The 16,218-nt window shown below is 36.1% G+C and overlaps 1 protein-coding gene across 8 annotated transcripts in view; it reads left to right on the top strand.

The window, feature by feature from the left end:
• LOC117212887 (regulator of G-protein signaling 9) overlaps window positions 1–16,218 on the top strand; it is a 42,721-nt gene extending 26,503 nt beyond the window's left edge. For 6 of the 8 annotated variants that reach the window (XM_033458012.1, XM_033458011.1, XM_033458010.1 and 3 more), the window contains 12 exons: window positions 3,941–4,057; window positions 4,171–4,242; window positions 4,574–4,768; window positions 7,041–7,216; window positions 7,373–7,446; window positions 7,757–7,886; window positions 8,044–8,265; window positions 8,468–8,725; window positions 10,702–10,758; window positions 13,254–13,582; window positions 13,811–14,444; window positions 16,122–16,218. In XM_033458012.1, coding sequence (XP_033313903.1) covers window positions 3,941–4,057; window positions 4,171–4,242; window positions 4,574–4,768; window positions 7,041–7,216; window positions 7,373–7,446; window positions 7,757–7,886; window positions 8,044–8,265; window positions 8,468–8,725; window positions 10,702–10,758; window positions 13,254–13,582; window positions 13,811–14,444; window positions 16,122–16,182 — 2,325 coding nt within the window. In that variant the 3' untranslated portion in view covers window positions 16,183–16,218. The remainder of the gene's footprint in view (window positions 1–3,940; window positions 4,058–4,170; window positions 4,243–4,573; window positions 4,769–7,040; window positions 7,217–7,372; window positions 7,447–7,756; window positions 7,887–8,043; window positions 8,266–8,467; window positions 8,726–10,701; window positions 10,759–13,253; window positions 13,583–13,810; window positions 14,445–16,121) is intronic. The other 2 variants (XM_033458013.1, XM_033458016.1) reach the window with 1 other exon arrangement.

Genomic DNA, 16,218 nt, shown 5'->3' with positions numbered 1-16,218 from the left:
CAGATATCTAAACGTTTACAAATTTTTTCCGCATAGAAATGATATTTCATTGTCTGGTAAATGTTTATACTTTTAGAAGCAAGTTTCATGAGACTCAGCTTGCATTGCGTAAAACTTAGTTTGACAGGATGCTTCGAGGTAAATTTCAACGAAAAGGCATGCTTAAATGACAAAGTTCTTTTATATATAACTATCGATATCTCACCCAGCTGACCGATTTCGATGATTTTTGAGTATGCTGTAGAAATCAACATTTTAAATAACTTTTTCTTTCTAACTTTATGTATAGCCGCCGCTAGGTCTTACTACAGAATTTCATAAAGTATCGTCGGTACAGCTGTAGTGAATTTTGTTTATAATCGTGCATCCGTTGCAGCATATACGTCAGCATTGGTTGTCGGTCGCCTTGAGACGGGATCTCCAGGGTCGTACCGCCGTACGCGGCTGCATCTGAAGCAGTCTCATCCCAGATTGACACGGCATCGGCCGTCTCCCGTTTGTGTCAATCGCGTTTGATGATCGACTGTTTCGTACGTTACAAACGTAATACGGTTCGACTGTAGCAGCCGAATGAACTTTTATTAAATGCTTCTATTTTAAAAATATATCTTCGTTTATAAAATATAAAATAGCATCTGACCCAACATAACAAGAAGATACGTCAATAGTACGTTTATCTGTGACACAGTCACAAATACGGCCAGCGTGTTTGCTGCTTTGTTCAGCCTCCGTTTATGTAGACTACAAACAGAAGATAAGAATTAGGTTTCGGGTAGGCGTCATTTTATCCCGCCGCCGTATGACGGTTGGCAACACTAACTCGTACATACTCATACGTTGTAACGGATGCACAATTGCGAGCATTCGTCATAGTAGTTTTATGCGACAGTTCCATGCGATTATCTCGGAAACTGAGGCCTTTGGGGCGGTTTCATATACGGGAAAAAGTTGTGCAGAATGTCTGATTTCCACATTCTCAAAAATCATCGAAATCGACGAGATCGATAAAATATCGATAATTACGAGCTTTTCTTTATTTTATCGTATACGTGTCTCTAAACACGTATTCCTACGTATGAAACTTTTTGTATCTAAAAGCTCAACACGAAACGCTAACATAATCTACGAACAGATATCTTAACGTTACAAATATCAAGAACAGGATTGTATTTTTCTACGTATCTATAGGTACAATGATTTTCAAAAGTATTCGGCATTATGATAGGATTGGCTTTGTGGCTCAATATTTCGGTTGTTTATAAAGCAGGCGGCCCGCTTATTTTTTACATGATGGATCGTATGTTAATATTAGTAAAAACATATAATTTGTTTGAAAAGTTTACGTACATTATATAATAAAGATTATCGAAAGAAATAATTCCGTACATTTGTCACTGTTTACTTCTATCGACTCAGTATATTTAGTTAACCTTATTTAGTATAATTTAGTATAATTAAGTTCATCGAGTTAAAATAATTTTGTTTTGGAACATGTTTTAATCTGTTTGAAATGTCATTTAAAATTTTTCTTTAATATTCTAATTATACACGGTCACTCAATTTCGTGTCTTTGTTTTAATTTGGCTATTAAAGAAATTGGAGTTTCCCGAATTTTTCTACGTAGTCCATCCCATGAATTCTCGATAAGATTAAGGCCCGATGAAGAATTTTGGGGTATTTATATGATTATATTTTTATGAACGCTCTTGGACAATGCGTGCCTTATGCTTGGGGTCGTTGTCTTGATAAAACTTAAAACTATTATTTACCCCCGTTTTTACGGCAGTTTAAACTAAATTGTTCTTAAGTATGCTTAAGTAAAGATTTTTATCCATAATGTCGTCAATGAACATCAAATTTCCAACTCTATATCCTTTTTCTTTATTCTTTATTCGATTTTCGCCGCAACACTATAGCTCTTCCGCCGAAATTGTAAAATTGTAAAATTGTTTAGAAGAAAACTATTCGTCTCCTTAATGAACGATTTTTTCTCGCTATTTTTCCGTTATAACCAGCTTGCCTTAGCGTTATCCCAACTGTTTCGGCCGAAATTTTTTTGGGTCTTTCATCTGATAGCTCGCTAACTATTTTCAGAGTACTATTCGCAGATTTTCTTTCGCTTTTCGAATAATTATCTCTCGTACTTAAAACTTGATCTTTCAGTTTGCAGAGTAGATTCAATGCGATTCTCGAAATGAAATCGTTGAACGATATCCGCGACAGTACCTGCTCGTACTAAGCATAGCACCCACTTCATCGTACATTTTCCGCTTTTCTCGGTGAAAAATTACAAATCGCCGCGTATGAAATGTCGTATTTTTCATTTGCGACTCATTTCGGGCAAAATAACAGTCGTTACCAAAGAGTAGTGAGAAGGGATGTATGTATAACGCATTTCCAAATTCTGTTTGTAAACGGTATTAACGGTACTATTTTCTTGGAATATCAAGCTACCAGAAGGAGATAAGCGGAGAAATACAAAACGTGTTTGTATATTTTGCGAGACGAAAATACGGTATTATTTCTTTTAATAATCTTTATTATGTAACATAGGTGAATTTTTCACTTTTTATATGTTTATTTTATTATTATATGCTATATGTTAATTTTATATGTTTTTACTAATATTGATATATACGATCTATTATTTAAAAAATGAGCAGGGCGATTGCTCTATAAACAATCGACATATCGAGCCATAAATTAGTAAAGTATAGTCATACCGAAGTGTTTATATTTTCGAAATATTTTTGAAAGTCACTGTGTGTAGTAATATTTTCGATAAATTCGATAAATCTAAATTACTAATGCATACATGGTTTTTAATTCAGAATGACATGCAATTATGTTTCGTGAAACAGTAGAAAAGTTTCTAGCTCTCTGATCGCTATGGTTCTTGGATATGTCGTAGAAGTCGACATTTCGAACAAATTTTCCTCTATATGTAACTGCTGGTCGGCTATAATTTTTCAGGTAGTCGCACTTCGTATCGATACCACTGCAAAATTGAATTCTGCTTACAATTGTGCTTCTGTAACAGTTATGCGCGTTAGAAGTGGTTGCCGGCCGCTTATCTTTTTTTATACAACGATATATACATATGTATAGTATAGGTTTCGCGAACTTAAAGACCCCTACACAATCGCACGTACGAGGCTGTAAAAAATATCTGCAATAACTGAATCAACAATGAATTCCATCGATATATCGAGTTTAGGTTTGGATCAGTATTTTCAATTTGGAAGCCTCGTAATCGCAAAAATATGTAATAGGCGAATCAATAATCGATATTATTTTACGTAATAAAAGAATGAAAATTGAAAAATTAAGCTAAATCCGATATATTGACGATATTCGTTTTTAATTGAATTATAACACATTTCTTATAACCTCGCATACGTTGTTGCGCACACAGTTTTAATCAAGCTTGACCCATCCTCGTTTATATAATAGTGGACAAATTTTAAATTTCGACCAAATCGTTCTATCCGGTCGCTGACAACTAATATAGACGCATACGCTGCCGCGGACGTTCGATTATTATAGAAAAAATTCACTGCAGTGGTATAGATAGCATTTTGCGAATACCTTGGACATTATGGCCGAGGGACAGTTACACGTATAGGAAAAAGTTGCCCAAAATATTGAGTTTTACAACACATTCAAAAATCATCGAAATCGGAGAGGAAGTAGCTTTTTTACAGTTGCATCAAAATCTTAGATACTACTTTGCATTTTTCGGCTTTTCTTTTCAATCGTGCGATAGCATTAACGAAATTGTCACCGAGTATCCACGTTATATTAAATTCAAGTAGACGTTTAAGTAATATTCTTGAGAATAAGTAGCAATAGTAATAAGTTACGCAGAATAATAGTATAGCTTTCGTGTATATTCATCTTCTAAATCATTAATATATCACCTTTTTTATTTAATAAATAGACTCCATGTTATTGGCCATGGCAACATAGAATCCCCGATAATGTGGAATATGCTATTTATCTGGCTAAAAGAACTCTAAGAAACAAGCAGCGACATGCCCTTGAAGATTATGAAATTGTATGTAAATTTTTATGATTTTATTCTGTAAATAGCCGATATGTAATATGTATTACATATATCACACATATTCTATAGTTTTGGCAAATATCTAACTTATCACATCTTCTTAGGAAGCTTTGAACAGCCTACGTAGGAATTTGCAAAACAAATGGGATATTATACAACTACAAGCCGAAGAACAGGTGAATAATTATCGTCGTCGTAATTTATCTTTTCTCGCCGATTTAACTGAAATTTAACAAACAGTTGTAACAATTTGATATTGTATCGCGTTAATATTACACAAATTATGCTCATCTTAGATTATGATCTTAATTTATCGCAATCCTAGATTTATCGCGAAGCAGCAAAAATTCGATTTTGTTGGTTGGATTAATCTTTGGGAAAATACGTTCTAGCACTTTTCTATAATTTTATATTTCTGTATTTCGTTACTTATATTTTCCTTGTACGTAATCAAAACATCGTGCGTTTGAGCGTGTAACTCGTTGAGATACAACATTGTGTATTCAGGTCCGCTTAGCGAAGGAGCGAAAAAAGGGGGATAAAATAGTAAGCGATTCTCAAGAACGAGCATTTTGGAGAGTTTACAGGCCACCACCCGGTTGTCTAAGTAGTCTTGAAGTAGCACCCGTACCTACACGTTTTCGTCCTGGACTTTCGCGTCCTCCATCACGTAAACGCACTTTAACCGATCTGCAACGCGAGGTAAATACTTTCTTTTAATCCCGTTATCTTATTTTAGATATATGTAATTAAACAGCTACACGGTTTTAATCACCTTCTTGTGCGCTGTGTTTGCGTCCTGTGCCACGTGTTTTCGAATTTCTGGTAATACAATATAAACGATTACTATGTACGATAGTATAAACGATTCATATTGTCCGACGTTGGTCAGCGCAGCGTTCTTAGATTACGATTACACGGGCGTTTTACACGCTGCTTGTCGGACCCCGGTATTAAAAATTGTATCGCCTGGTCAGCATGTTTCGTTTTCCGTGACAAAGTGGCGTTTTGCGACCGTGTCGGAGCGTGTTTCACACCCGCGTAATCAGTTGCATTACAACGCACAGTTAAAGTCTATTAAAAATATTTCATATTTCATTTATACATATATAATAGAACTTGTGTATGTGTTACGAGCGTAGTCTGCAGGACGCACGCTGTCGGTTTTGTCCGGACAAAGTCCAAAGAGATAGTCGAACACCGAATATGGTTCGATACGCATAGCACGAGCAAAATCGATATTATTTACCACTGCCAACTTGGCCAGGTTTGAATTGGCCATTGTGGATAATGATAAATCTATGCGAGCAGCACCGCGCTAAGTTGTCTCAGTTTTATTCATCTCGTAAGTTATACTATCAAAGTGCCGCTCTCCGATTTTCCTAAAACTACGCACTCTTGTAGTACATCAAAAAGCATTAGACACGTGTTTCGTTATTTCGGCTCATAAACTGTTTGATGGTTGGAAAACGGCTCCGAGATGTCAACATCGTTTTTAAGCAATTTTTTCCTATTCGCCCTACTTTTCAATGCAACTTACCCCGTAACCGTCGAATATCTAGCCCGATCTCTGAAGTGTTAAACTCACAGTTATACGAAATATCGTAGCAGTGGCTGGGATCTTGAAATATCCTTTGCCGATAATGTTGCAAGAGACAGGTGACAAGTTTGGACCCATCGTGGAGAAAAACATCTATCAAGCTGTCACTTTCTGTTTATATTCAGATCATGGAACAATTTTTTAAAAAACTTTCAGATTTCATCTTTCTGCACAACTATGATGCTGCAACTTACAAGTGAGAAATAATGTTCTAAAAATCCAATCATCGATTCATATCAAATTTGTATCGCCAGGATTTGCGAACGTGTCTCTAAGTACGCTTGATCAAAGGGCGAATATATTACAGAAAAAGCAGATAAATGTAAGAATATTGCGCGTAGAATGTTGCTTGAAAAATTGTGGTACGCAAAGTAAGTTTTGTAACGATGTTGCCATTATCGGATGTGCTTGGTGCACTGATTCTATTTATATAAAATACTTGTTCACCCCAATTGCTGCTCACTACCCTAAAAAAAAATACATAAAAATAAGAAACCAAAAATATTAGACTTTGGGTTTGTGTGCTTATGAAGTTGGAGTTATGAATTTATGGATTTTGGGATTATCGACTTTAGGTTTGTGAGTTTCGGATTTGCGAGGTTTGGGTTTATGGGTATATTGCCAAGATTGTGGAACGATAAGTTAAAATCAAAGATAATATAAATAGAGAAAATTGCTTTGCGTAATGCCGACATCCTGTAGGCTTTTTCTAACCTTCGAAAGCTTTATGAGCCGAAGTGAAAAAGCTCGTGTTTAACGTTTTTTGATATATTACGTACGTACGTGCGCGGTTTTAGAAGAATCGGCGAGTGGCATTTGGTAGTATCGCTTGTCAGCGATACCATTCCTTTTGAAACGAGGTATCGGGATTGGTTCAGACGGCCGGAACCGGCTGTCGACTCTTTTCAAATTTGTATTAAGTAATTTTAGTAAATAACGAACATTAGTCCCCAGAAGCGAATAGAACGGAAACAAGCCAGCGCAACTCTGTCCCATTCGGGAGACACCGACGCGCGAAAAAACGCGCGTGACAATGCACTCGGACCGCAACTGTGGTCCCGTAGACGATTCGTCACGTCGCGCGTCGATACCATCAGCGAAAGTTGCTGGTCGAGGAATTTTATAGATATTTACCATGTTCGCTATTCGACTACACGTATTTGTTTGGACTCTGGAATATGACTATGAGTATACTGTGTATATACAGAGAGAAACAAGGGGTGATTTTCAATGAATCCAGGTGGATGAGATATTACACTTTGTCTCATCTAATTTTAACATCTGGTGATCAATTACAATACTGCAAATATATTACACGTATATTTTAGTAACGGTACAAATATATTCTTTTTTTTTCTTTTCTTTTAATACTAGGTGGCCCTTTTGAAGAACAGTTTAACGCGTACAAGGATAAAGGTTTCGGCTGCGATCGAAAATTTAAAATCATACTTTGAAACATACGTGGAATACGATCCGATGTTTATACAGCCACAACCTTCAAACCCATGGATCACCGACGATCAAACATTTTGGCAGCTAAACAGTCCTGTGTTGGTATTCTAAACATAATTAAAATTTCTCATACAAATATACGCACGTATATGTACGCTTCACGGTAAAGCGTGCGATCATCGCAGCGAAGATGCTTGTTGTGTCGCAAAACACCATTTAAATTCCTTTCTATTTATGTAATTTGTTATGCGCAGGGTGGATCTTCCTACGGAAAAACGCGTCAAGCGCTGGGCATTATCGATGGAAGAGTTAATGTCTGACCCAACTGGTGAATATTTGGCATTTTTTCGTTGAATAGATACGTATTCATACCTACGATATATGTAAATTGCAGATGCGTTTGTACGTAATAACAAAAATAACTTATGTCAATTATCAACGACTATTTTGAAATTTTTTTATAGCTTTTATTTCTTTTACGTATATAGAACTCGATATACAAAATGTATGACAATAGCAACAAACATAAGTAAGAATGTTAGTCAGCAATGGTAGGAAAGCCTGAAAAATGTTAATCATAAGTAATCGAATAATCGACGTTTGAAAATTGCGTTTTGATTTTACACGTTCTATCGTAGGTTTGCAAGAGTTCACAAATTATTTGAGGAAAGAATATAGTCATGAAAATATACGATTTTGGTTAGCAGTTAAAGATTTGAGACATAGTTTTCAAGCACAAATACCCGACAAAGTCAACGAAATCTTCAAGTATGTATCACGTATCATACTATATATTATCAAATATTTTCTCTCAGTTGATTCGCGAAAAGCGAAAATTTCATTGAATGACATACTCGTATGTACAATATATAGACGTATAATGATATACATATAGCAAGAAAATGATGGATGAAATATATTCTAGAGAATTCCTGGCACCCGGAGCACCTTGCGAAATAAACATAGATGGGAAGACAATGGAAAAAGTACATCAAGAAATGAGAAATCCAAATCGATTTATATTTGATTCCGCCGCTGAACATGTGTATACGCTGCTTCTGAAAAAGGATTGCTATCCTAGATTTATTCGTTCGGATCAATATCGAAATACCTTAGCTGCCGGTGTGCAACCTTTGCAAAAAAAGTGGTACGATTTAGCAGTAATTTTAGTGGCAATTCTATTCTCTATGTATTTCCTATTTTTTCTTCTTGACTTCTACTCAAGAGTTGATCGAAGTTCATCATCTACGATATCTTTCAATTACTACTGACTACTATTAATAGTATTATATATATGGTTGTGCGGTATCGATATATTACAATTCCGTTTATTCGATGGTATTCCGTAGGTTTTTTAGCTTTGGTGGACAAACAAAGAAGAAAATTTCTTCGACTTCGACTTCGACTTCGACTCCGACTCCAACGACCAGCATTTTGCAGCACCATGCTGCAGGTAGTGCAGCAAGCGGTAGTAAACGAAGGGGAAGCGATCGGAGTCTATCTGGATCTGCTCACGAGTTAGCCGTCTGTGGTGTTCGAGATACAACTTCGGTGCCTAGAGTGCCACATTCTCACAGTCAGTCGAACCTCACCGATATTCCATATAGGTAAACGACAGATTTAATATTTTTTGAAGAACGACGATATACATGCTCTTCTCTCTATGTTGCCTTTGTCGCACTCCTTATTCTCTATTAATCCTATCTTTATTTTCGTCTCTATGTTGCTATTTTTAAATTTCTATAAGGGTTTAATTCGTTACAAATAAATAAATAAATAAATGTGAGAAATATATTCCGTTGGATTCCGTCGAAACTAGAGAAACCAAAACTATAAAAGGTGAAAAAATGTATGAGATGTATAAAAATTATTCATATATTAAAACCACTACAACTGGCTTCTACACTTCTGGATCGGTGGGCATTTGTAAATAAATGGTATGTGCAAAATTATCGTTCACCTTGAATTTCAAGGTCCAGTTTTTTTTGCTTGCATCGTATTCTCATAAGGTCCAGATTTGTCATAAGAGCCATGGCTCCACAACTCGATCGCTCTCCTGAGAAAGTGATTTTAGAGATCCATTGGTTCGTAAGTTGACATTATTTACGGTATGTTTACATTTTGCAGTCGGATAGGAAATAAATAACGTGATATTGATGAAGAAACGGGAAATTATTCTTTAGCACCTTAAATAGAACGAAGCATTTAACTTCTTAATTTCGAATTACGTATTATGAAGAACGTTTCCGAAATAAAAGTTGAATGACGCGAAGAAAAGACGATTTTATGTTATCGCAGGTGGTCCACGTATGTCCACGTAAAGGATATATGAAAGTCAAATATGTTTCTTTAAATGGAATTACATTTTTTAATGTACTGATTGATGCATTTGGTTATTCCATATAAAGAAGTATTAAGTTGTTCATGTTGAAAACCATTAGTTCCGGAGATATTTTAATAGAAATAATATATTACTAAAATAACGCAAACTATTGTTGTTCTATGATATGTCTAAAATGACATGAAGTACGAGACAAATTTAACTGTAACGTTACATGCGTGCTTTTATCGAAGAATTTATGAGACGAAACAACATGCGAGGGAAAAGGAGTTCGGCCTTGAAATTCAAGGCCAAGGACAACATTGCACGTACTTTTGTTTTCAAATGTCCCACCAATACAAACATATAGGGTGGTCGTTGCACATAACTTTTACATACACCCTATACATATATAGCAGTATGTGTGCAATACTATGTATAAAAGGTTTATAGGAAAGTAAATTTTCTGGATTTTCTTTGCGTTAGTTTCCTTGCGTTAAATCATTTCAAATCCTCACCGAGTATCACACTTATTTCAACTTATAACTTATAACTTACAAATTATAGCCATCCTATAACAAATCCGCTTGTCTCGCGGATAAAATTTGTCAAAGTAAATACGTCAAAGTAAATATGTATGAAGAGAAATATAATGGAATCGAAGTTTAAGAAAGCTCTTCTCTTAGTAACTTCTATTAAAGAGCGTACAAGTAAAATAAAATCAGTAATACACGTTTAGAAAACGTGTCGAACGTTTAAGAAATTAGCCCCCTGCCATCCGATTTAAGTTCCAATATCGCGTGCCCCAAACGAAGGTCGGTGAAGGTCGAACGTCGAGCCATTTCACGGTTTGGCTGAGCGTGCAAAGTTGTGCAAATCGTATATGTCTTTGATATATAAATGCATGCGTTGGGTACAACTAATTTTAGTTTGCAAGATATTTGATAAATAATTACAACCAATTGATCATTGCACAGAAAAGATTTATTATCGTGAAGTAAATAATAAATCAATAACATCAACGCGCCACGTCTTTCACACGATACTATAGGTTATGGAGTTAATTCGCTCCACCTATCTTCGATGTATATTTAAACTTGTAACGCATCGAAATCGCTGTCTTTATCTTATTTTCTAAACTATTAGTACGATATTTGTCTTCGCGACACGATCGAAAAGCAAACAGAATTACAAATTATCCCTGTTTCCAGAAAAATAATCAATTTGCAAGAAAGATAGGTTTTATCGGTGCGGTGTTTTCAGGGGAGATCTGGCTCGACTCGTAAAGATTTCAACAAGGCCTATCCCGCATAGCGTTCAGTAAGTCCTCGAAATAACCTGATAGTTTCCTTGCATAAGTATGCGAATACGAATCTCTTAACTTATTTCAATTTTTATAACAAACCCTGTTACTCAATGTATTATTTTACGATGTTAGCACTTGTGAAAAACATTTCGTGTATGCAATACTGTTGATGTTTTCTAACATTCTTCGATATTCCGTATTCTCAATGTACTAAGGCTAATGTAGTTTGACTATTTTTCCCTAAAATGTTCTTCCGTTACTGTATTTTAAGTACATCGATCTCTCTCTCTCTCTCTCTATATATATATATATATATGCGTGGTACATACATACATATACGAGTATGTATATAAATGTATGTATATGTATTATCGTTCAACTGTCTTTTTCTAATCTTTCGCTTTATCATTATTATGGCACTATCACGTTATACATATCCATCTCTCATTCTCATTTTCGTTCTTACTTATTGTTATCGTATCTACTAATACGGTAGCACCGTTTCATCTTGCCACTTGCCCAACAATAAATAGTTACAAAATATTCCGCATGATCTTGATGCAAAATACCAAATTAATAACAAAAGTTTACGATGTCAGTGATAATAACTAATGGAATTTATCTATATTTGAAGTCTTGTCCATTTTTAATTAAACATTTTATTATTCGATATCGTATTGTTTTCTTACGAAACGGTGTCTATTATACGCATCGAAATATCTTGTGTAACCATTATCATGTGATCGTGTCGTTATTATTTGATTCCACTGTTAACACCAATTATCGAAACGCTATTTGGCGAATTTTCAGTTTTTCGTGCAATCGATCCAAGCGATATACATTTTCAAAGATATAGGCAACAACTTAAATTTAGGTTGAGCTCCTCTTCGATTTCTATGAGTTTTCAATACGTTGTAAAGCTCGACATTTTGAATGACTTTTTCTTACATATACGTGCATAACGCAGTCGGTCTTAGTTTCCTTTATATTCACAACGGACGATCGGTACTGCTACAGTGTATTTCGCCTATAGTTATGCGCTATGTCAGCGTTTGGGTCAGCATCGGTTGCTCAAATCCAACTTACCTCTAACTCTTATCTTCTGTTAATAGTACGTATAAATGAGAATTGGGTGAACTTGAAACTCCGTCCACTATTGCGTATGCGTGGCTGACATCTCTTAATGTCTGGTATAACTCATTCGAAAATGAATACGTATCATCGATGTATCGGGTTTCGGTTTGGGTTAGTTTTCTCAATCCGCTGAAAATTTTCTCCGCGCCGCCAGGCGGCTGGCAACGGTTGCGTGCAACACCTTGAGGACCGGAGACGTGAATTCGCGTCTGACACATTTCAAGCGGTGTTCTATAAAAATGTCAACTACCGTTAAATGAAACAGATAAAAAAAGCAACGGATGCTATAAACGAACTATTACACATTATTCGTTTTGTTAATGTTACACATTATTATTATACTATTACACATTATATGCTTGAATAATACGAAACCGTTATTAACATATTAGATGTAATATTGGTCGCTTTGAATCTCTTCAATCGGTCGAAAAACACGCGGGGATTCGCGCTGTATAGTTGTCAGAGCAGCCGCTTCCCGGAATGTTAATTATAAAAGATAATAGACCGCCGAATAATCGATGTTATTTTACGAAATAAAAGAATTGTTATTGTTTTACGCAAACATTGTTGGCCGTCTCAGGGCGCGGCGGTTGAATTGAAAAATCTAACGGAATAAAAACTCAAACGCAATACGTTGGCAATATCTATTTTTAATTGAATTATAACAGACATTTATTACAGTTTCGCATATACGGTTGTGTACAGAGCTTTACCCAAGCTCGTCAAACTCTCTTTTATGTATACATATTATAAATAAAAGGTAGAAGTTAAGTTTCGGTTCAGTTGCTGTTAATTATACGCTCATGCGTTACGAATGCACAAATATAGACAGAATTTGCTGTAGCGATATTAGCAGCTTTTTGCGAATATTTCAGAAACTAAAGCCGACCGTCCATTGTATGTATGGGGAAAGGTCGTTCAATATGTTGCAACATATTTCAAACTGATCGAAATCGGAGAGGCAGTAGCTTTTCTACAAGTTCATCGAAAATAATGCAATATATAAACAACAATTTGGAATTTGGAATGCACTTGAAATTCGACTTAATTCTCTTGAAATAATTTAATTCTCATCAATTGTATTTTACCCGTTTCTTACCGAGAGAAATCGGCCCTTCTTCCCTCAAAGAAGCCTAACTGTGTTTCGGCTCGAAACGAAAAAGAAACGACAATTACGATTTCTCTTTAGAAATGTAATTTTGTAAAGCGCGTGTAATTTCCCTGTTGTACGTTGGATGGTACAATTACATATTTGCATGGCCCATCGACATATCGAAATCGGAAGAATCGAAATAAAATGAAAAGACGCTGTGGTATTTTAACGAGAGGAAAAAATAAAAACTAAATCATATAATAAAGTTCATGTTGTCAGGGATGCTGGCACATCGGAAGCGGTAGTTCGCCCTATGGACGACGTTTGCCCGTGGGACGTGGTTCCAGGACCGAGTATAGAGCACGCCATAGATACCACACTATCACACCATCCAATATCATCTGGAGTAACGTCGTCGGTTGAGAGTCAAGCCGAAGAAGGCAATAATTTGAGCGCGCAGTTACAGTCTATCGAGGTTACACGCGCATCTCGGAAAAATTCATCGCAATTAGATTCCTGTAGTTCCTCGTCTGATGTCAGTTTAGTGGTAGCGGAAGTCTCTGAACATCTTCGAAAGTCCTGTAGTTTGCAACACAGTAGTAGCACAGGTAAATATTTTGTAAACTATTTGTGTTTATGCTATGCGTATATTCTTCCCACGACGCTTTCCACGACGCTCTGCGCAACGAAATTTTCGCTACTGTCAAAGATAAGATAAAATTAGATTAAATATAATAAAAAGCGAGGGATACTATACGTATGCATATTTGTTAAGTATTAGAAAGAATAATTAATTAAAAGATGCAGCTTTTTATCATAGTTATTTCGTAATACAGCCGGCATGACGACTACCGAACGAATTGGCATAACAACGCGAAATTATTCTATCGGCTCGACTAGCGGAAGAACGAAGCTCTCAGAGATCAGTCGGCCGTCCGTTTTGTCTTATAATTATCCGTCGCCACAACATTCGTTCGAGTATTCTCATATGACAACTGACAGATCGGATGTGTCCACGACAGGGAAGTGTATTGCCGAAGAGCCTGAAACTAGTACGACGTTAAAGTCTCTCGAGGAGGAACTGACGACAAAAACTTTAACCAAGGCCCCCTTAATAAGCATTAGCGCGATCGTGGGGGATCTACCGAGCGACAATTCTACGGTTGAAGTCGAGGAAAAAACGAATGGCGATCATGCGCCGGTAATAAAGGAAGAGATAGAAATTGAGGAAAGAAGGCAAAAGCCGGAGGCTGACGAAGGTGATGCAATGGCGGCAGTTATAGCCGAAGAAAGTTTGGCAATTTCCGCTCTAGTAAAAACGGAGACGGTGGAGTCGCTGGAAGAGGCGCAAGTTGTTCCTGTTTGGGAGCCGGACCCCAAACAGGACGATCAATTAGCGCCGGTTACTCAACCAGCTCCTCAACAAAAGCGTGACAATAACGTTAACGAAGTATGTCCGTGGGAAGACGAGTAAGTACTTGGAAATTTACTATTGAAAATTAGTTGGTTAACTGTTGTTGGAACTGGAAAGACTTTACATCTAAACTTGTTTTACGTTTATCGTCGTAAGCGTAACAAAGATATTTAAGTTATAGTTTCAAAAGAATATAAAAGATGTTACGTTTACGCGATGTAAGATGAAAAGTTCAAGGAGAGAATAAAATATGTATATGTAGAATAGAGAAGGATAGGAGCGAAAAAAGAAGAAACGCACAAAATATTTCCACCTTCTTCTCTGCCTGTTAACATTGAATATCATTTGAGGTAAACTATACTTTAGAGGATGAACAATTTGACCGAACCTCGATTTTTTCGATATAAAATTATTGCCCTTCTTATTTGTCATTTAATAGTTTCTTACGCGCAGAATACAAAATTGCAAGTTTCAACTGTAGAGATTTATCGGTTCAAAAGTTATGCGTGCGTAAATTTCAGCTTTTTTAGCGTATTTTACACGTCACTTTGACGCCGTGTTGGCTCTTACGCGCTATTAAGCCAATGAGTGGAGTCGCTGGTTGTACATAAATATTCGTTTTTTTATGGTGGCGGCCATTTTACGGCGAGATTTTGTATATCGGATTAAGTTTCAGTTATCCTATACTCTCGACCCCGCGGTGGTCGGTTACGTCACAATTATAATAACAGGTCTAGACACTCGCTTGGGAAAGCCATCGAAAATTGAATCGCCAAGAATCAATATGGAAGGCAACAAGCTTCTCGTTCTTGCGAAACAGACAGAAATGAGTAGAGTGTCTCTGTCTCTGTCTGAGATATTCATAGAATCGTCACGCATGCGTCAAACCTTCTTGTCTTCCATGTTGATTTTTTACGACTCAACTTTCGGACGTTCTTTCTTAGGTTTCGGTACATTCGTGTCGAGATCTACGAAAACCTCCGATAAAATAAACGATGAACGAAGGGCAACGTGAGTGAAAGAGAAAGCGGAACTGAGATCAATGAAACTTTTACCAGCATATTTGTCATGTTTTTCCGATTAAAATTAGAAGATAAAACGCAATATGCCGTCTCCTTCCGTGTACAATGAGCGACGCCATTCCTTGAATGAATCACGATTAAAAGCCGACGATAAGGCGACAAAGTAACCTATCAAATACGTTAAAAATGCTCTATTCTATATACGCATAACTAGTGGATTTCTATACTAAACTAGTGCATTTCGCACCTTCAAACTTATTTTTTTAAGTTGAAATACGTCGGAAACTACGAGATTGCAAAAGATTCAATAATTTTCCGTGTCCTGAAGTATAGTATATCGTTGTTTGTAGCCAATCCAAGAGCATAAATTTTCTTATTATTTGGATACTACATATTTTGGAGAAATTTAGATATTGTTTTTCTTCCTCTTTTGCTTGTTTGAGATTTTCAAGATTAGCAGACTTGGCAAATCCACACAGTTTAATAAGATGAAAATAAGATTATATATAAAATTCTATCACTTTAATCGCTTTACAACGACAAAAGCATCTTATATTCTCTTTTGATCGATTTGAACTGTACTAATTGACCTGTCTTTCGCAACTTTATCACTATTAGCGTTCTTAATTATTTATCTTTGTTCTTTTCTTAAGGAGTTGTGCTTATCAAGGGTAGTTGGAAAATTCATACAATTTATAACGTTTGTTTCAGGGAAAATTGTAGAGTGGATGCACCCTATGTGAAAACATATGCAACTTTAGGTTATTTATAACTTGGTATGGTACTAAACATACATTTTACATATAAA

Source organism: Bombus bifarius, unplaced genomic scaffold (assembly GCF_011952205.1).
Source record: "Bombus bifarius isolate JDL3187 unplaced genomic scaffold, Bbif_JDL3187 scf7180000008407, whole genome shotgun sequence".
NCBI classification, from domain to species: Eukaryota; Metazoa; Arthropoda; class Insecta; order Hymenoptera; family Apidae; genus Bombus; species Bombus bifarius.
The sequence above is the reverse complement of the archived record's forward strand: the minus strand, read 5'-3'. Positions and strand labels throughout refer to the sequence as shown.